At 42.0% G+C, this 20,478-nt stretch overlaps 2 protein-coding genes across 2 annotated transcripts; one reads left to right on the top strand and one right to left on the bottom strand.

Annotated features, from left to right (window-relative positions):
• Positions 1-5,033: 5,033 nt before the first annotated feature.
• si:dkeyp-50d11.2 (calpain-1 catalytic subunit) lies at positions 5,034-12,688 on the top strand. Its single transcript, XM_046317145.1, has 22 exons — positions 5,034-5,214; positions 5,515-5,821; positions 5,923-5,992; positions 6,258-6,376; positions 7,239-7,372; positions 7,500-7,668; positions 8,842-8,925; positions 9,012-9,097; positions 9,262-9,336; positions 9,453-9,613; positions 9,697-9,857; positions 9,957-9,968; positions 10,132-10,343; positions 10,450-10,489; positions 10,601-10,666; positions 10,740-10,797; positions 10,893-10,957; positions 11,059-11,127; positions 11,270-11,348; positions 11,731-11,847; positions 11,944-12,002; positions 12,200-12,688. Exons 2-22 carry the CDS (start codon positions 5,546-5,548, stop codon positions 12,224-12,226), a joined length of 2,139 nt encoding a protein of 712 aa, XP_046173101.1. The 5' UTR covers positions 5,034-5,214; positions 5,515-5,545; the 3' UTR covers positions 12,227-12,688.
• On the bottom strand, positions 12,407-19,859 carry bbs1 (Bardet-Biedl syndrome 1). The gene is made up of 17 exons (XM_046317146.1): positions 19,687-19,859; positions 19,078-19,151; positions 18,889-18,923; positions 18,417-18,689; positions 18,150-18,196; positions 17,885-17,923; positions 17,731-17,803; positions 17,516-17,647; positions 17,180-17,286; positions 15,569-15,689; positions 15,296-15,454; positions 15,001-15,070; positions 14,692-14,850; positions 14,393-14,526; positions 14,148-14,282; positions 13,381-13,467; positions 12,407-13,253 (listed from the first exon to the last, which is right to left on the bottom strand). Exons 1-17 carry the CDS (start codon positions 19,713-19,715, stop codon positions 13,167-13,169), a joined length of 1,761 nt encoding a protein of 586 aa, XP_046173102.1. The 5' UTR covers positions 19,716-19,859; the 3' UTR covers positions 12,407-13,166.
• Between the last annotated feature and the right edge of the window lie 619 nt (positions 19,860-20,478).

Below are 20,478 nucleotides of genomic sequence, written 5' to 3'. Positions count from 1 at the left end.
AAGCTTCCTGCCATCCAGGACCTCTATACCAGGCAGTGTCAGAGGAAGGCCCTAAAAATTATCAAAGACTCCAGCCACCCTTGTCTTAGACTGTTCTCTCTGCTACCGCATGGCAAGCGGTATGGGACCGCCAAGTCTAGGTCCAAGAGGCTTCTAAACAGCTTCTTCCCCCATCTAATCTTATGGCTACCCAGACTGTTTGCATTACCCCCCCGCCCTCTTTTACTTGTATGCCACTGCTACTCTCTGTTATTATCAATGCATAGTCACTTTAATAACTCTACCTACATGTACACACTACCTCAATTACTTCAATTAACTGGTGTCCCCGCACATTGACTCTGTACCGGTACCCCATGTATATAGTCTCGCTACTGTTATTTTACTGCTGCTCTTTAATTACTTGTTACTTTTATTTCTTTTTCTTATTTGTATTTTTTAAACTACATTGTTGGTTAGGGGCTTGAAAGTAAGCATTTCACTGTTTTAATTCGGTGCGTGTGATTAATACAATTTGAGTTGATAAACAGAATATACAGACGATAAACAGGATATACAGACAGACGATAAACAGGATATACAGACAGACGATAAACAGGATATACAGATGATAAACAGGATATACAGACAGACGATAAACAGGATATACAGACAGACGATAAACAGGATATACAGATGATAAACAGGATATACAGACAGACGATAAACAGGATATACAGACAGACGATAAACAGGATATACAGACAGACGATAAACAGGATATACAGATGATAAACAGGATATACAGACAGACGATAAACAGGATATACAGACAGACGATAAACAGGATATACAGACGATAAACAGGATATACAGACAATAAACAGAATATAAAGACAGACGATAAACAGGATATACAGACAGACGATACATAAGATATACAGACGATAAATCGGATATACAGACGATAAACAAGATATACAGACAATAAAAATAATATGTGAGCTAAGAGCTACAAGCTTCTACAAGCACCGACAGAATAGGCTGTAAAATGTTCAGAGTGACAGGGATGAATGTGGTAGTAGCCTGGATGGTAATGAACTGCCACCAAGAGGAGCCTAGCTTCTATTGAGTTACATGCCTTTTGTTCTATTTGGTTCTCATTGTGCATCCGACGGTAAGTCTCTGTTACATTCAGTGTAACCTGATACTGGGAGATGCAAGAGAACACATCTGCAGACTATATGAACTGGAATGACAAACCTGATTACTCTGGGTTCCATCAGCTATTGCTTACCTTAAACTTGTAATGGATCTTACAGTGTAGTAAGAGAGATTGAACTAGATGGTAAAGTAATCTTTAGTTTGACAGGCTAGCTATGTGACAGTCACACTAGTGTTGTTTTGTAGCACTGTAGTAAATACATCAGGAGACTTAGTAGGTATCAGCAGAGGATGTATCCCTGAGTACATCATGTCTTGGTACACGAGGTTACACAAGGTCAAGGTTTTAGAATAGTGAATTCACCCAAATCATTACAAACTGCTATTTTAAAAAGAAGAGCAATATATTTAACAATATTCATAAATGTAACATTGCCATAATCTGTTATTCATAATGGAAGTGTAGGCCCGGCTCAGCAGCAGTCCGTACTCCGTAGGCGTACGTAGGCAGACGTAATTAGCCAATCATTTATGTTGCTTCTACTCAGTATGTGCTGTATAATTATTTATTCTGACAGCATGTTGTCTTCCTGTGGGGTTTAGGAGCAGTTGTCTATGGCACCCTGCCTGCCCAACTGCTCAGGGATATGTTGATTTGGAGCCTTTACATTCTGGTCAGTCGTGATTTTGCACCTCATGATGCGTCTTCTTCATGACCATGGTCCTCCAAATGTTGTTTTTCCTTATAGAGTTGAATGTTCTCTTCCTATATAAGGGGCAATCTGCGATTGCTACATGCTTTTTAAAACTTTTAAATTGATGATATAAACCCATTGATTATTGAAGAATATAACTTATAAATGCTCATGAGCTTAGTTCAACTGTCATACCCCAATAGAACCCAAAATATAAGCCTGTTTGTATAAGCAAGGTTGGCTTGTAGGTCATGTTTTTACATATTACAGAATATCAATGAATGCCAGTTTGAAAGCCTTTGTTAAGGACTCTAACGCACTTCGAGAGGCCTTAACAAAGGCTTAAAAACTAGCAGTGACTACAGGGCAAAACAGACCGAAGGATATGGCAAATACTGAACCATTAAAGGAATAGTTCACCCAAATTACAAGATGACACATTGGTTTCCTTACCCTGTAAGCAGTCTATGTACAAGGTATGACAGCAATCCATGCTTTGGTTTAGTTTCCTTGGCACTGTTTCCAAATGCTAATGTTTTAGTATTTGTTGACACAAATCCCATTCAAGTCATGGGACCGAAATTAGCATTTTCTGCACATCATGTTCAAATCATCTATAAGTTACTTTGGTGCACTTCACAATCAATTTGAGATACTTTTGGATGATTTGGAAACAGTGCCAGAGAAAGTAAACCAAAGCATGGATTGCTGTCATACCTTGTCCATAGACTGTTTACAGGATACTTGTGTAATTTGGGTGAACTATCCCTAATGGTTTGAGATTTGCTGCCACTCCAATCTGTCCCCTATACACATTTAATTGTTGTGGCACAACTACAGTACACCTACAATAAATTGGTATAGTACTCTCAGTAACGGGTGGCACAAATGTAGCCTGTCACAACGCACGTCTCAAAATATGTTAACAAGCCAGACACAACAATACCACACAACAACTAGTGGTCAAAATGTTATTGACACTCCAAAAATAGGGTACGGTACTGTGGGGTGGAATTACAGTATCTTTCGAAATACAGCAATTATTTCATTTTCCCAGTGCACCATAATTTTGTGTATGCTGCAGAATAACGCTTTACAGTAATTTCGTGTTGATAAATGTACACATTTACTGTATGAATCACAATTTTCCATAACAGAGTCATTTTCAGTGTAATCCGCTTTGTAAATCATAGAAATAAATGTAGACACCTTGTCTGGTTTGTTCACTTCAGACATTGATGTCACTCCATCTTATCACTCAGAATGTTGAAGAAGTTGCCAGTTGCCCATCCCATAATGATGTGCGGTTACAGTAATGTACTGTGCTTCCCTTCACACTGGTGGGAATTGGCCTATATGGATGGGGGCTAAATTGAAAAGTTTCTTACAGAAGACATATTTAAAGAATATGCATAACTACGGTAGCAATTGAAAGGGAACCGTTTGGAGCTCATGGGGAAATGATTAGACCAAAGGTGAGGACACAACAGTTCACCTGACACAAGACCCAATCCAAACATTACACTGTTGTTTTGATATGCATTTGACATTTACTGTACTTTTCAACACATTTGTTGAAAACAAAATACTCTGGATACATTCAGTAACATGATAAGACTATTCCTGGAAAATGTGGGGTAGGTACAACATAAGACAAAAAAATAACAAGGGTTTGAGTTAGAAGACTAACTGGTGTCTCCTAGTGGCCACACACCTCTCCAGAGTGTGCACAGTTCCTAAGTCATTTTAATGCACTTTTATGACTCAAAGAAGTCTTCAATTATTGGGTACTTTTACTTCTAGCTTTGCCTTTGAAGAACTGGAGCAAGCACACTTGTAGTTGTTTTGTTTACAACACAGCCCTGCATCCCGCCATCACACAATTATTGTTGTTGTTTACGCAATCCAAAAACGATCCATTAAAAAATCGTAGTCTGGGTCAGGTGGGCATGATTTTAAACGTTCTTCTATTGGCAACATCACTAGCTAAGTTATAAAATACGATCTTACAGTGTTATGCTTTCACAAGGCAATTCAAAGAAACAAATCGTCATTATGGTGCGCACAGAAAGGAGTCAAGAGTGCATTCAGGTGCGTGTGCCGCTGCAAATGTTCTTCACAATAAACAATAATAGACTTATTTGTTCATAACAACCCAGGGTGATACCATGTCGTCTTGTAACTGTGCATCAAACATAGTGATCATAAACGCTGACACTGTATATGACATGAGTTTTATGATATGGAAATGTGAAGGCTTGCTTGAATGACATCAAAGCGTTATTTATTATTCTTCAACGTCTCATCTTTCAAAATATATCCAGTCATTTTAATTTACAGCCTTTCCCTCACTCAGACAAGAAAACGTTTGCAAAAGTTGCCCGATTACCAAAAGGGATAGGAGAGATCTTATCGCGCGCTGTTCAAATTCAAAACTGCTGTCAGTCAGTCAGTCAAAATCAACACAGAGCTGTGAAACGCGGTCTGAGCTCTGACGTCATTTACTGCTCAAACTCCATGTTTGGGGCGGCAAGTAGCCTAGTGGTTAGAGGACTATTAACCGAAAGGTTGCAAGTTCGAATCCCCGAGCTGACAAGGTACAAAATCTGTCGTTCTGCCCCTGAACAAGGCAGTTAACCCACTGTTCCCCGGTAGACCGTCATTGAAAATAACAATGTGTTCTTAACTGACTTGCCTTTTCAACCAGTAGGCCTATATGGGTAGGAGTGTACATCTTTAGAATGTACGGTATCATGCCCTATTTACGGCTAAAATCACACTGTAAATAATGAATATGGTACTTTACTGTTCGATTTATTGTGTCAAAATAACAACCTTTTACAGTGTATGCCTACTTGGTTTTCGTGTTACTGTATGACTGATATATTGCCACTAGATGGAGGCATTGTTACAGTAAAACAACTCAGCTGATGCCACTTTTGTGAAGTTATGTTGTAAACAGTAAAGGGGATTCACAGAAACATGTACATTAAAACGACTTCATATCTTTACACGGTCCATGCTTATTCAGTGGCCTTAATTTGATTAATTGGACTGACAAATCCGTTTCAAATCAAGTTAAGCCACCTGCTAAATTGCATCTCATATCTTAGAATATACTTGTGCTATATAATATAATTTGGTGTGTGTATGGAAAAGCACCTCTCATCAAACACGTTTTCTTTTGTTGAATTCGCAAGATATGTGCTGAGTAATGCAAAATGCGCTGCGCAGGCCTAGAGGACTCTTCTATGGGACGGTCGGTGGGAGAATCTGAGTGGCAGCCAGAAAACCAACCCAGTTTTTAGTTCAATGAAGCACGGCGAGGCATTTAACCGTGGCGGTCAAAAAATCTCGGCGTAAACACGTCTGTAAGGTATTTAAAAAATATATATTGTTTTTGTAATATATGACAAATAGGAATGGATAGATGCATTTGTGTTCGTACACTCGCAAAAATGCATTGAGTCGCTTTTGTTATCAATAATCTGATGCATTCAGTCAATAAGTGGTGAACACTTTATAGGATTTGCCTGAGATTTACCCAACGTGTTAAAAAATACATGAGCTATAATATGAGTATAACTGTTTTGTTACACTCTCTCTCTCTCTGTGAATGTGTGTGTAAGCACTGTCTTATCAATTATAACATATTGTCAATTTTTGCCTTATTCAGCTTTTTTTGGAGTGGAGTTGGGGAGCAGGTGATGGAGCAGGTGATGGAGCAGGTTATTGAACGTGTGTTTGCTTCTGGAGTGGCTGCTCGTTTGAGGAGCCAGTGGGACCGCAATGAGGGCATCGGTCAGAATGACAAGGCCCTGAAGTTCTTAGGCCAAGACTTTGAATATCTCCGGTCCCACAGTCTGCAGAGCAGACGGCTGTTTGAGGACGATGCATTCCCTGCTCAGATCTCGTCGCTGGGCTTCAAGGAGCTGGGGTCACGCTCTACAAAGACACAGGGGGTCCGATGGATGCGCCCCACGGTGAGGGAGAGATACATCTGCAGGTTTGGCTTTCTACAGCAGAGATGCTCCTATCCATCTTGATATTTGTCTCACCCGTAGAAACTCTCTGTGTTCCTCAGGAGTTCTGCTCTGACCCTCACTTCATCGTAGACGGAGCCACTCGCACTGACGTCTGCCAGGGAGCTCTGGGTGAGTTCAGATTGCCCACAATGTGCCCAACCTCTGCCCTACTGTGCTATGGAGCTGGGCTTTGGGACTCTTGTGTGCAATGGTGACGAAAGGACATGAACTGATAAATAAACAGAGAGACGGAGACTTACATGATGACAATACCCCTACTTTTCTCAAAGTTGAGTTTTCTCAAACCATGATTTGATTATCATAGCTAAGTTATTTAGGCACACCTAACGTAATGTCATGTGGTAGGTGTCATGTGGTATATTTTGTGGGCCAGGTGACTGTTGGCTGCTGGCAGCGATTGCTTCACTTACACTGAATGAGACTCTACTACATCGGGTGGTGCCCCATGGGCAGAGCTTCCACCAACAGTATGCTGGGATCTTTCACTTCCAGGTACTTCTACACTTCACTACCTTTCCCCGTACCACTCCTATCAGTCCTTACCACTTTTACCCGGCTATATCTGTCCTGTCCAGAGCTACTCCTGTTTTCACACATATTTAAATATTTGACCCATCTCCAGCTCAAAATCCACTTTGTCTGCTGTGACTTAATGCCCTTTATTTCAGTAGACTGTACACCCAAATGCATAGACCTTTACAATATACTAGCTATTGTAACTGATCTGGCCCTAGACCCTAAATTCCCCACTACCCTGCACAGTGTTGGGAGTGCCACTGCCCCACATCCCCCAATTCCTCCAGTCAGTCTTGTCCCCACAGGCTGCATGCATGTTGCTATAATTACTGCCAGTATTTATAGGTGGACGTAAACAGAGTGTCACTCAGAAAAGCAGGGAAGGGCTGCTAAAGCACCCTGCTGCCAGATTCCTACAGGGTGCACCAGGCCAGTCCCACAGTCCACCAGCCAGCCTAGCCCCTTTAGCATGCCACCCAAAGAGAGGGACAAGGGATAAAAATCTGGGGCACTCACTTAGCACCAGAGTCAGAGCACTCATAACTGAAAGAGCACAGCGGGGTTTACCTCTTTGGTTTTGGACAAACACTCTGGGGAGTCAGTTGAACTGCGATTGTCTTGTTGCCAAGCAATCTCCTCTGTCGCTGGCAACCTGACTCTGTGCACTGCAGTATGCAGAAAGCTCTGCAGCAGAGCCTCTCCCAGCAATGAATGCAGCATAATAAACACAACCATCCTTAAATCACAGAAGTTATACATTACTGCATTTATATGGTGTGTATACCAAAGACTATTTTGCAGCAGTTTTGCTCGTTTCCCATGTGCACCTGGTGTGTAGTTCTGGCAGTTTGGGGAGTGGGTGGATGTGGTGATTGATGACAGGCTGCCAGTGAAGGATGGGAAGCTGCTGTTTCTCCACTCAGCAGAGGGGGCTGAGTTCTGGAGCGCCCTGCTGGAGAAGGCCTATGCAAAGTAAGGACAATGGATGGCGAGAGAAAGACAATTTACCGTACAGACACAACATAACAAATTGTTATAACAGAACTGTATGGCTGCTACGAGACGCCACTGTCTGTCTGTCTGTCTGTCTGTGTTGCAGGCTCAATGGCTGTTACGAGGCCCTCTCAGGGGGCAGTACATCGGAGGGGTTTGAGGACTTCACAGGGGGCGTGACAGAGATGTTTGAGCTGAAGAAGGCCCATCCAGACCTGTTCAGCATAATCAGTAGAGCAGTGGAGCGAGGTTCCCTGCTGGGATGCTCCATAGATGTTAGCAACACACACCACACGCACGCATGCACAGTCTTGTATAACTAACCTTGTGGGGACATACAATTCAGTCCCCTTCAAAATCCTATTTTCCCTAACCCCTAAACCTAACCCTAAACTGAAAAACTAACCTTAACCCTAGCGTCTAACCCTAAACCTAATTCTAACCCTAACACTAATTCTAACCTTAACCCCCTAGAAATAGAATGTGACCTTGTGGGGACTAACAAAATGTCCCCAGATGGTCAAATGTGTTTGTTTATTATTGTTGTGGGGACTTCTGATCCCCACAAGTATAGTTAAAACGCATTCACACACACTACCGTTCAAGAGTCTGGGGTCACTTAGAAATGTCTTTGTTTTTGAAAGAAAAACATATTTTTTTTGTCCACTACAATAATATCAGATTGATCAGAAATACAGTGTAGACATTGGTATAAATGTTGTAAATGACTATTGTAGCTGGAAACGGCAGATTTTTTTATGGAATGTCTACATAGGTGTACAGAGGCTCATTATCAGCAACCATCACTCCTGTGTTCCAATGGCACGTTGTGTTAGCTAATCCAAGTTTATCATTAGAAAATGCTAATTGATCATTAGAAAATGATGTTAACAATGATGTTAACACAGCTGAAAACTGTTGTTCTGATTAAAGAAAATAAGCAATAAAACTGGCCTTCTTTATACTATTGAGTATCTGGAGCCTCAGCATTTGTGGGTTCGATTACAGGCTCAAAATGGCCAGAAACAAAGAACTTTCTTCTGAAACTTGTCAGCCTATTCTTGTTCTGAGAAATTAAGGGTATTCCATGCGAGAAATTGCCAAAAACTGAAGATCTCGTACAACGCTGCATACTACTCCCTTCACAGAACAGAGGAAACTGTCTCTAACCAGAATAGAAAGAGGAGTGGGAGGCCCCGGTGCAAAACTGAGCAAGAGGACAAGTACATTAGAGTGTCTAGTTTGAGAAACAGATGCCTCACAAGTCCTCAATTGGCTTCTTCATTAAACAGTATCTACAAAACACCAGTTTCAACGTCAACAGTAAAGAGGCGACTCCGGGATGCTGGCCTTCTACATAAACACACACACACATACCACACACACACTTTTCTTTAAGAAAAAACTTCTTTGTGCGATATAGAAAAATAATTCTCTAATTCTTTCAGATCTCTGGTGTTTTCGAGATGGAGGCGATGACATTCAAGAAGCTGGTGAAAGGCCATGCCTACTCTGTGACAGGTGTGGAGGAGGTGAGAGAATGACCTGGATAATTAAAAGTTTTGATTAACAATACACATAGTTATATCACAGACAGCAACTCATTCTTATTGGCTAGGTGGAGTTTAAAGGAAGTCCCACCAAGCTCCTGCGGATCAGGAACCCCTGGGGAGAGGTGGAGTGGACCGGAGCCTGGAGTGACAAGTGAGAGAAGAGGGGGAGGGAGAGATAAGAGGTGAGATAACTAGAGGGGAATGAGGTGGAGGAAAATTGGGTAAGAGTTAGTTCAGGAAAAGTTCAGTCTTGAGTCAACTTGGGCTGGTGACATGTATTTTAAGAGATGTGTCAGTCTTTCTTTGTGGTTTCAGTTCAAGAGAGTGGGCTGGAGTTGACCCATCGGTCAGAGCTAGATTGTACAACCGTAGCGAAGATGGCGAGTTCTGGTAAGTAGTTTGTCAAGAGTTTTTATATATTTTATATTTTTATCCTAACACAATATTAAGCCAATAGTACCCTCAAAACCAGTCTCTCTGCCTCTCCCATAAACCCTCCCACACAGGATGTCATTCCGTGACTTTCTGCGTGAGTTCAGCCGTTTGGAGATCTGTAATCTGACAGCAGACGCCCTGCAGGCCAGCCAAGTGAAGAAGTGGAGCTCAACGCTCTACCCTGGAGAGTGGAGGAGAGGCAGCACTGCAGGGGGCTGCAGGAACTACCCAGGTACATTAGGATAATGAATTGAGAGAGAAGGGGTACAAGGAGTAATAGATTAGGGTTTTTATGTTTTCCCATCTTCTCTACAGCAACGTTCTGGCTCAACCCTCAATTCAAAGTGGCCCTTCAGCACCCAGACACAGATGGCCAATCAGGTTGCAGCTTCCTGGTGGCGCTGATGCAGAAGGATCGTCGTCGGCAACGGCGTGAGGGGAAAGACATGGAGACCATTGGATTCACCATCTATGAGGCAAGATATTTACTTCAGTAATTATTTGTATTTGGTAACAGTGAAGTTAAGAATCTGTAAGAATGCTGTGACTTAAATACCTTTCTTTGTCTCTTCTAGGTTCCAGAAGAGGTATGACACCTTCTGGTAATGCTAGGAGTCCATCTCTGCATGAGACCATAACAGCAATCTCTACCCACAAATATTGGTCCTCTCATTTCTGTATTATCTCCTATCATCCTCTTTCCTTCTTTCCTTTCACTGTTCCTTTCCTCTCCTCCTCTCTCCTGGACAGTTTACAGGTCGGGCCGGGGTACATCTAAAGAGGGACTTCTTCCTGACCCACAGCTCCAGTGCCCGGTCAGAGCTCTTCATCAACCTGAGAGAGGTCAGCACCCGCTTCTGCCTGCCCCAGGGAGAGTATATCGTCATCCCCTCCACCTTCGAGCCCCAGAAGGACGGAGACTTTGTGCTCAGGGTGTTCTCTGAAAAGCCAGCTGACTCCCAGTGAGTGAATGGTGGTGGGGTGGGTTGGGTAGGACCGAGGGAGAGAGAGACATATGAAAAGCTCAAGCCAATGAAACTGGCTAAAGACTTGATCCTCTCCTAACAGGGAATTGGATGATGACATCACAGCTGATCTGCCTGAGGAGGTGAGAAATTATTTTGAACTAATTCAAACCAATATTAATCTATTGACTAATCAGTATACCACAGTTGTATAGATGTCAGAAAACTAAACTGTCTGTGTGTCTCTGCTGCAGGTAGAGCTGGATGAGAGCCAGATTGATGCAGGCTTCAAGGGTCTCTTCAGACAGCTCGCTGGAGCGGTGAGAGATAACTACATCTTTGGTGGGATACATGGTACTTGTAGTCCTTTCTTACTTTATTTTATTCTCACAGGAAATGGAGATCAGTGCCACAAAGCTTCAGACCATCCTAAACAGAATCATCAGCAAGCGTGAGTCTGTTATACTGGCATCTCTTTTGGTTAAAGGGAAAGGCATGTGAGGTAACACTTGTATGGTGTGTTCACTGTCACTTTTTGTGTCACAGATAAGGACCTGAAGACAGACGGCTTTGGCAAGGAGGCGTGTCGTTGCATGATAACTCTCATGGATGTATCCTTAACTACACCTTCTTTATACCCACCCTGATGTGTGTCAACTATCACTGTGCTTCCTCTTTATTCCTCTGTCTGTCCTTGACATTGATTTGACAGACCACCGGCACTGGGAAGCTGGGCTTGACAGAGTTCCATGTGCTGTGGGAGAAGATCAAACGGTACCTGGTGAGTCAAACATGTCCTACTCTTCTAAATAGACCTCTGAGATTTTCAATTGTTGGGTATGATTTCCACACCATGCTTGCTGTTGCCAACATTTGTAAATAACCTCTCTCCACTCTTCTCTCCCTCTCCTCCACCACTTCAGACTGTGTTTAGGAAGTTTGACCTGGATAAATCTGGCACCATGAGCTCCTATGAAATGCGGATGGCACTGGAATCAGCTGGTACCATTTTATTCCTGTTCTAGTAGCATCCTCACAAAATGTATAAAGCACAATAATATAACCAGTGCAGAGCTTACTGTGAATGCAGTCTCCTCTAACGTGAGAACATTGCCTTTAAATTTCAATCAAACTGTAACGTTGAACTTCCGCAATATGTATTGACTAGAGGCCTTTTAAGTGCACAATAACATGACCAGCTCTGCCTCTGGTCACTTTATCCAACAGGAGACAAGTCTCTACCTAGTACTACCATGACAAGCTACCCCTATGTGTAAGCAGGCAAAAAGCCTAAAATAGTTTTGCTGACAAGACCAGTGGTCTAGGTGAGAGAGCATAAGAGCCGTTTGATGTTCTGTTCACACTCTCCCTTTCTCTACGTCAGGCTTCAAGTTGACCAACCACTTGTTCCAACTCATCATCCTACGCTACGCAAAGGAAGACCTGAATGTGGACTTTGATAACTTTGTCAACTGTCTCATCCGTCTGGAGACCATGTTCAGTGAGTGGACTTCACCTTGGAATACAGCAGTGATACATGTCATAATGCTACTAACACCGCTAGACTGAACAAACTGCTCTCTGTCCACCATTCTAGAGACCTTTAAAGAAATGGACACTGATGTAGATGGGGTGGTTTCCTTCAGCTTCTTCCAGGTATGTCACCACCATCAGAAACACAGCCTTCTTATTTTCAGGGAGAGCAGCTTGTGGAGTGTTAACATCAAACACGGCTTTTGAGCCCAGACACAAAAGTTCCTTTATCAATGTTTTAGTGGTGTCATCGAAGTGTGACTACTTTAAGCTGTTAAATGTGTTATGAGGTGTTGAAGTCTTTGCTCTCTTTCCTTTAGTGGATCTCCCTCACCATGTTTGCCTAGACAGATGGATGGCCTGCTACTGCTTGTGTTGGTGGCGTCACCCCGACTCCAACGGCCATAGAATATAGTCTTAAATGTGACTAGTTGTGGTTCTAAAACAGGTAGAGGAGAACACAAATGCTTTTGAATGTTGCCGGTGCTTGACTTTCATTTTTTTTTTTAAATATAACAACAAAAAAACAGTGATCAGTGATTTTTATTTTTGAAACAAGCTGTTGGATTTATATTCTGACACAAGTCAATAATGTAAAGCCTTAGTTTGAAGAAATAAAAAAAACAGATTCTAACCTCAATAACAAAAGGGCCTTGAAATGTGGAGTGAAAATAAAAGCAATTTAAAGGTTTTATTAAATACATTTGTTTGAAAAGCCAACTCTTTCTGGATACTGCTGCACTTCTCAGGAATGTATGGATTTTTGTTATCTTTTATTTTTGAAAATAAAGTGCAATTAATGATCTGAACATCTGTCATAATCTGATCATTAAAAAATTAGCAGCACATCTGTTTTTTTCCCGGCAATTATTTAACAAACTTTAAAGAGCAATACATAATGCTGATTTATTTATTTATATATATATATATATAATGACTTTATACACTTGTATTCATAACTACGATAATTGTCCTGACATCTCTATCCACCAACACACAGCTTACCATTTCACTTACGTTTGGATTTTAAATCCTGTGATACAATCATAAACCCATTTCTCTCTATGGAGTTCTCTCTAAGGACAAATAGCCCTACTTCCTGTCCTACCGTACGTATGCTACACATGGCTTTTAACCACCTCTGGGGCCAACACAAGCTGATCCTGTTAATGTCCCAGTCACCTCGAGTCAGCCCTGCCACTAGAGGGGGCTAGAAGCACAGGGTGAGAGCATAGAGGCCAGCCCAGGGCCTAAAGATGCTGCTCGCTCTCGCTCTCCCTCCCTCTCTCAGTTGAGTGCCAGTCCCTCACTGACGGGCATGTTGATATGGGCAGTCAGCAGGGGTGCACTCTTGCCCTCTCGCAGCACAAACACCTGTAATTACACAATGTGTGTCAACAACAGCTTACCTTCTACTTTCACATTGGTTTTATGTTCAAGGAGGCACTGAAATGGCTATACAGTGAAGAAAAACAGAGTAACAGAGAAATGAAATGCATACTTTAATGATGTCAGAGATTCCTTTATCACTCAGGCACTCCACAAATGTGTCAATAGGATAGTTGAGCCCAGGAACCAGTAGGGGGATCTGTGGAGAGTGAACACATTCAATAATATTCAGGCAATTAGCCAAAGTGAACATAACATTTTATTTGATTTATTTTACCTTTATTTAACCAGGTAGGCTATTTGAGAACAAGTTCTCATTTACAACTGCGACCTGGCCAAGATAGAGCAAAGCAGTTCGACACATAACACAGAGTTACACATGGAATAAACTAACAGACTTTTTCTACTGTATTATTGACTATATCCAGTGTGTGCAAATGAGGTAAGATAAGGAAGGTAAGGCAATAAATAGGCCACGGTAGCGAAGTAAATACAATATACCAATTAAACACTGGAGTGATTGATGTGCAGAAGATGAATGTGCAAGTAGAGATACTGGGGTGCAAAAGAGCAAGATAAATAAATAAATACAGTATGGGGATGAGGTAGGTAGATAGATGGGCTATGTACAGGTGCAGTGATGTGTGAGCTGCTCTGACAGCTGGTGCTTAAAGTCAGTGAGGGAGATATGAGTCTCCAGCTTCAGTGATTTTTGCAGTTCGTTCCAGTCATTGGCAGCAGAGACTTGGAATGAAAGGCGGCCAAAGGTGGAATTGGCTTTGGGGGTGACTAGTGAGATATACCAGCAACATTAGTGAGGTGTACAGTAAATATCACTGGTCATGTGATGATATATGATGGGTTAAAAAGAAAGGTCACCTTAAAGAAGGCTGTCCTCATACTATACAGGCTCTCATCATACAGAAAGCTGATGGCCAAGTGCATGACAGGACGGCATGCGGCTGTGTTCTGGATGTTCAGAGTTAGCTTGAAGGACGGGCCCAGGCCCTGCACCTAAAACACAGACAGGATGAGAGAGACTCAACCAGGAGTTCTGACTGTGCACTAAACCGTGGCTGTGATTCTACTGGAGACACTGACATTCCCTTAGACACCAGACTCACCACTGCGTTCATCTTGAGAGGCTCAGACAGGCTGGAGGACATGGGTGTAAGGCTGGACTCCAGGGCTTTAACGTAGGCCCTCGCTGCAGCCAGACGCAGACGACTCAGGTCCATCTGGAAGGCCCTGTGCATTGCTGGAAAGCACACGGCCCAAACCGAACATTACACAAATTGACCCACAAACCCAAGAAACCCAAAACTCTCTCCAAAAACCGCAGAGAAACAAGCAAACCATTGTTTAGTCTGAAGGTGGTGGCCACTGGCCAGGCTAGACTACAGTTCTGGTTGGACATACGTACCCACAGCATTCTCCCGTTCCCTCATGGTTTGGTCCACGTACAGCTTGGTCTTCTTGGGGATATTGAGGCGGATGCTTTGTGCCAGAGGGGGACCTGGGGCAGAGTCCCTGTCATCAAACACAGCTGTCCTCTTCAGGATCTTTACTATCAGACCACCTCCTACAAAACACAGGGACACACGTTGAAATCAGGCAGGGGACTTCATTTCAACATCTGTCCATTGTACTGAGCATCCTAAACTAGAGGACTCTCTTTTAAATAATACTTCCAATCCCAAGATTCTATCCTAAATGAACAGGTGATCTGTACCTTTGGTGGTCATTATAAGGGTTCCGTCTTCTCGTCCATATCTCCCAAAACAAATGCTGGTCACTACATCCTGGAACACAGAGGACTGAGAGTCACAACTAATCATGGCAGTGGGGTACAAACCTAGCAAACCTAAATCATCTTTCCCAAAACATTCCCACATCTCTTTTGTGTGCCAAGTTTAAAACAAGCAGGAAATAAGCATGGGAATTTGTTTCTAAAGAGTGTTTCATCAGAATCAAGTAGCTACTAACCTATTGGTAACCTATTGGCCTGTCTAGCCATGGTGTCTTACCGGAGTCTTGATGGTGTTGATGAGGTTTTTGTCTCTGTAGAGGTGGACCTCACAGTTAGCCAGGCCCACTAACACAGCCTGGAAGCCCCTGGTGGGGAGGTCCATCACGCCCATGGTAGTGACAGGGGCTGGCAGGCAAGCCGTCCACAGCTTCTTCCCCTGGACACAGAGGACAGGACAAGACACACACACAGGCCTCTTCCAACTATCACGTCACACAGCTGCAGTTTCTACTGAATTGACTGAGTGTAGGTGAGAGAGGGTGCTACCTACCTTCTGTGTGAAGCCCTGCAGGGTCTCCTGGGCACATCCCACCACCACACTCTTCCCCATCCTCACCAGCCCCACAGGGTGAGAAGACAGCTCAATACAGTACTTGGGCTTGGGAGAGTCCCTGCAAACACAGAGCACAACAAAATGATATCCAGCAATTTCCTCTGAATCCTCTGAAAAGAAACATTGGCTGGCAATAATACACTCAGGCCAGATGTAATACGTTTAAACTTCATGTTTTGGGTGAGGGTCATCCCTATGACAGGCCAATGTGTGATTTCATCCTCAAAACATATACAACTTTTAAACCATCTTTTTTTTATTTCTCAAAAATGTTCTCGGTATCAAAGCCGAAAACTTTTATTTCCGCAAACCGACCTAGTCATGATTGAGGTAAAGTTCTGCCTACAACTTAGTAATGCTGATGTGGAATTGGCATGCATTACGCTCTTGATGGTTGCTAGGCAGCGCCCGTTACCACTATCCTGGCAGTTGTAAACTTTGTCTGCCCACCACATGCACTGTTTTCTAACCACTACTGGATGGATCCAGAAAGAATTAGTGTGGGAATAAATATAACTGAATGACAAAAGTATTGGAATAAAGTAGGCAAACCCAACGCGTGTTCAACAATTTCAGCTTTGAGACAAGTGTGGGGACTCTTGATAAATATTTGTCACATTTTTCTTTTCACTAAATCTCTGTTTGGATATTAGGCTACAATTAGACTGTTGAAATGTTAGCTAAGTTGAGGTAAGTGCTGCTCATGATCCTCTGGTCTAGTTGGCTCATTTAATAACACTGAGCAGAACATTTTGCCAGCATGTTACTGTATGTAGTTTAATTAACAAGGGGATTATTTTGCTTTTCACTTGTAGTCACTTAGTACCCTAAGCCTACTCCCAACCAAAAAGCCTGTGACTTGTCTTCATCAATCTATGTGCTTTTGTTTCACTGAATCTCCATGTGTATATTTGGTTAATTCTCTGGCTGGACAAATAAGTAGAGGTGGTAGCTCATCTATTAGTTGGGTCATCTATCATCGATCAGAAACATTTAGCATGCAACAATGTAGCTTAAATCAAGTGTAGGCCTATTATTTTGCTCGATTACGTATAAGCAACTCCAAAAACCTGCGGAGGTTGTGAAATATGAACACGAGACTCACATGTTTTGAAAATATATATTGCTATTATTTTCTATTGGTATCATAATGAAGATACTCAAAGTGTAGGGAAAAATAAGAACTGACCCGTGCTACAGACAGCTATATCCTTCCACTAATATTGGATATTGGACTAGTAAAGGCCCAGTGCACTACTTTTTTGAGGATAAAAAAAAAAATGTATTGTATATATTATTATATTCTCTAGACTTTTCAGGGGGTGCTGCAGCACCCTTACTTCTCGCAGCTATGCTCCCACTCCTAAACTTGCTGGCATGTGCACAGGATATATAAAAGGCTTATCCCAGCAAGAACGTGGTCAAATGGGACTGTATTAATTGGGTTCTAAAAAAACATTGCCAGATTTATTTTTACAAGCAACATACTGTACAGTCTGTCTGTAAAGGATAGAGACAAAGGTATATTTGGGTTAGTGGTTGCCATACCTGCGGAGGATGTAGATATTCCCATTGCGACAGGCCACAGTGATCCGGAACTCCACATCAAACTGACCAGTCACATCCATTTGAGTGGGAGCACTGGGGACGGACATCTGTGGCAACAAGAATATGGATGTCAACAGAGGGAATGGGAGAGTAAACCATATGAATTCAACAACATGACTGGATCTGGATAAAAAAGTTAAGTCTCATACAAATCTCCGTATGGAATTGAAGCAAAAGCCCCTCTTACACTAGCCACTGTCATGCTCTTCCTCCCAGATCACATCGAACAAATGATTGAGCCGTCATTGTAAATGACTCTTTATGTATTGAACAGACCTTCGAGAGGATGGTGAAGGCCTCAGGGTCCAGGATATAGACATCTTTACTCTCAGTGCCAATAACCAGACAGCTGACTGCATCCTCATCAGCCATGTTCTTCTTCAGGGTGCCGATGCATGTAATAACAGTCTAAGAGCACATACAAACAGTTGACTGTGTGTGTGTGTGTGTGTCACATTGCTCAAGTCAATCACTGCTGTGAGGAAGGCTACCTGTCTTCGTATTGGCTGCGCCTTATGAAGGTTCACGAAAGCCTCCGTGTCTTGTGGGTCCAACATGAGGAACCTTGACAAATAGAAGGGATCATTGGTGATGACACTTCACTCACACAAACAGCCACAGTTACTTATATAACTGAGTTGTTACCTCAAAGATCTGACGGAGAGTGGAACATCAGCTTTGTCTCTAGGTGAAGGCAGGAGAGTAGCACTAATTATTACCATGACCCTGAACATAATCCATGATCATAATGCCATTTTGTCAGAGTAACCAGTTTTGATCATGGTACAGTCTTTTGATTGGTTTCATATATATCTTTGTAAGACGGTCAGAAAATCAAGCATAGGCAATTAAATAAAATCAACAGTCAATTGGGAACATAACTCGACGCATGCTATTCGCAGGAACGTACCGGATGCCCTCCAACATTTCCTTCAAGCTCAATGGGTCAATCATGTCCTTGTGAAAAGAGAAGGGTTAGTACAGCAGGCCAATCAGAAGACAATCATGGTGCTCTCCCAGAAGCTTGGCTGGTGCATAAAACCCGCCAATTCAGTTTTTAAAAAGTACAGCAAGTCAAAAATGGAAAACATCTCAAAAGTTGTTGCTCTAACAGTATAGAGGGAAATATCTCTTTTTTGTTTTCCATATTTGCTGAAATCTTTGCCGCTCCACTCACCTCCCTTGCCTGGTTCCAGACGTCCTGTTCCAGGACATTGACCTCTAACGGAGGGAGAGTGAACTTGAAATAGGGCCGCAGGTTTTTATAGACATAGATGAAGGGGCCGGAAGCCACAGCAATGGCAGGCGTGCGTGGCTCATGCTGGTCCATGAGGAAAGAAACCAAGCCAGTGGGCAGATCGAGCAACGTGTTCTCACTCATCAGGCCAGTTCCACGGTACACCTTCAGCTTCATGTTGCATGAACCAGTTCCCAGGTCCCCCACCACCAACTAGAACAGAAAGAAGGAGAATGTTCATCTTGTACACAGAAATCAAAGGCATACTAATCAAACACCACACGTACACGCACCCACAGAACAAAAGGAGTCAAACCAAAAAAACATGCATAAAGAGCTTCTTCCTATGAGAAAAAGGATTAGTGGCAGATTAAGAAATCGCTGATCACAAGTGTAGCAACATGATTCTTACCTTATTCTCACCATCCCCATGCAGGTCTGCAAGAGCTGTAACATAAATACACAGGCCCGGGTAAATTCATTGTCTGAGGAAATAGCCAATTTGTTAATAAATATATATGCACAAAACTTGAGCAAATGTATATTTAACAAGACTAGTGACAGAAATTAGAAATTGTTGGTAGCTAAGGTGAAATCTTACCAATGCAAGATGAAAAAGTATAGAGATTGGCCACTGGATCGTAGTGTGCATCTAACCATTTACTGGTCTCAGAGCTGTTAAGAGACAGAGTAAAGTTATTTGTTTTGAAGCAAGGCAACAATTTTTACTCCAGAATTTAGCCTAGCTAACGTTAGTGTTGCTGGGCGTATGTAGAAAATCAGTCAAATAACGTTAGTTAACTTACCCACTGGGCACAGACGTAATTTCAACGTCTAATTTAGTGTTGACTTACATTTCGTTGAATGTGAATTCGACAAAACAGGTCACTAACGTTATATCATAGTATTTAGGTAAAAGTTGGGTGAAAAGACGAAATTCCCTTAAATGTTTGACTTTTTGCAAATCTAAACAGTTTTCTACGTTGATTCAACGTCATTACATTGATGTTTAGAGGTTGAAATTATGTGGAAACATTGATTCGACCAGTTTTTTTTTTAGCTAATGCGATTAGCTAGCTAACGTTAGCGATAGCAAAGTTGGCCTGCTTGATATCCTGCTAACGTTCGCTAGCTGGCTGGCTAGACGTAGCTAGTTAACGTAACGTCAGCTGAAAGGTTTGCGTTCCTGTAGCTAGCTAATGTAACTTACTTTTCTTTCATCTGAGAGACAGAAGACATGTCCACTATGATATTCCTCAATTAATATTGCAAGGATATCCTGTGATGCAATTTTTTTTGTGCCACTGAGGTAGCTACCTGGTTAACGTTAGCTCGCCTGTTTGTTTACGTTAGCATGAATCAGATCGGCTTTCCCGTTTCTATGGCAGCAAGGAAGGAGCAACAGAGAAAAGATTCCTCAATAAACCGTTTTTTTTAAATGGATTTTTAAATTGATTTTTTATTATTCATAATACAAAAATCAACTTACATTGCTACATCAAACATGTCTAGCAAACCAAACACAGGTATTAACAATGCTCAAACATACAACAAATATAAATAAAATACAAAAAATAAACAATTTAAGTGCAATTTATATTCATGTTATTATTTCTGTTATTCACTAGGGTTAGTGTTTTAATAAGATAATTAAATTCAATCAGAAAAATTGGTAATTTCGGTATAGAATTTTGGAATTTTTGTTTGTGTATAAAGTATTTGGCAACATTAAAAAATTAACAATAATTTCAGTGGTTTCAGTCAGCCAACTTGACACAAGTGTGGGAAGCAATTGGAGTCAACAACCCTGTGGAACGCCTTCGACACCTTGTCGAGTCCATGTCCCGATGAATTGAGGTTGTTCTGACAACAAAAGGTCAGGTAACTCAATATTAATAACGAATTGACACACTCCTCGACCATTCAACACTGATCGGTTTCTGGGTCATGGAGGAGAGAGGACGGACTTTTACCAAAGAGAAAAGGCCTCATACTACTCAAA

This window comes from Oncorhynchus gorbuscha, linkage group LG20 (assembly GCF_021184085.1).
Source record: "Oncorhynchus gorbuscha isolate QuinsamMale2020 ecotype Even-year linkage group LG20, OgorEven_v1.0, whole genome shotgun sequence".
Lineage (NCBI taxonomy): Eukaryota > Metazoa > Chordata > Actinopteri > Salmoniformes > Salmonidae > Oncorhynchus > Oncorhynchus gorbuscha.
The sequence above is the reverse complement of the archived record's forward strand: the minus strand, read 5'-3'. Positions and strand labels throughout refer to the sequence as shown.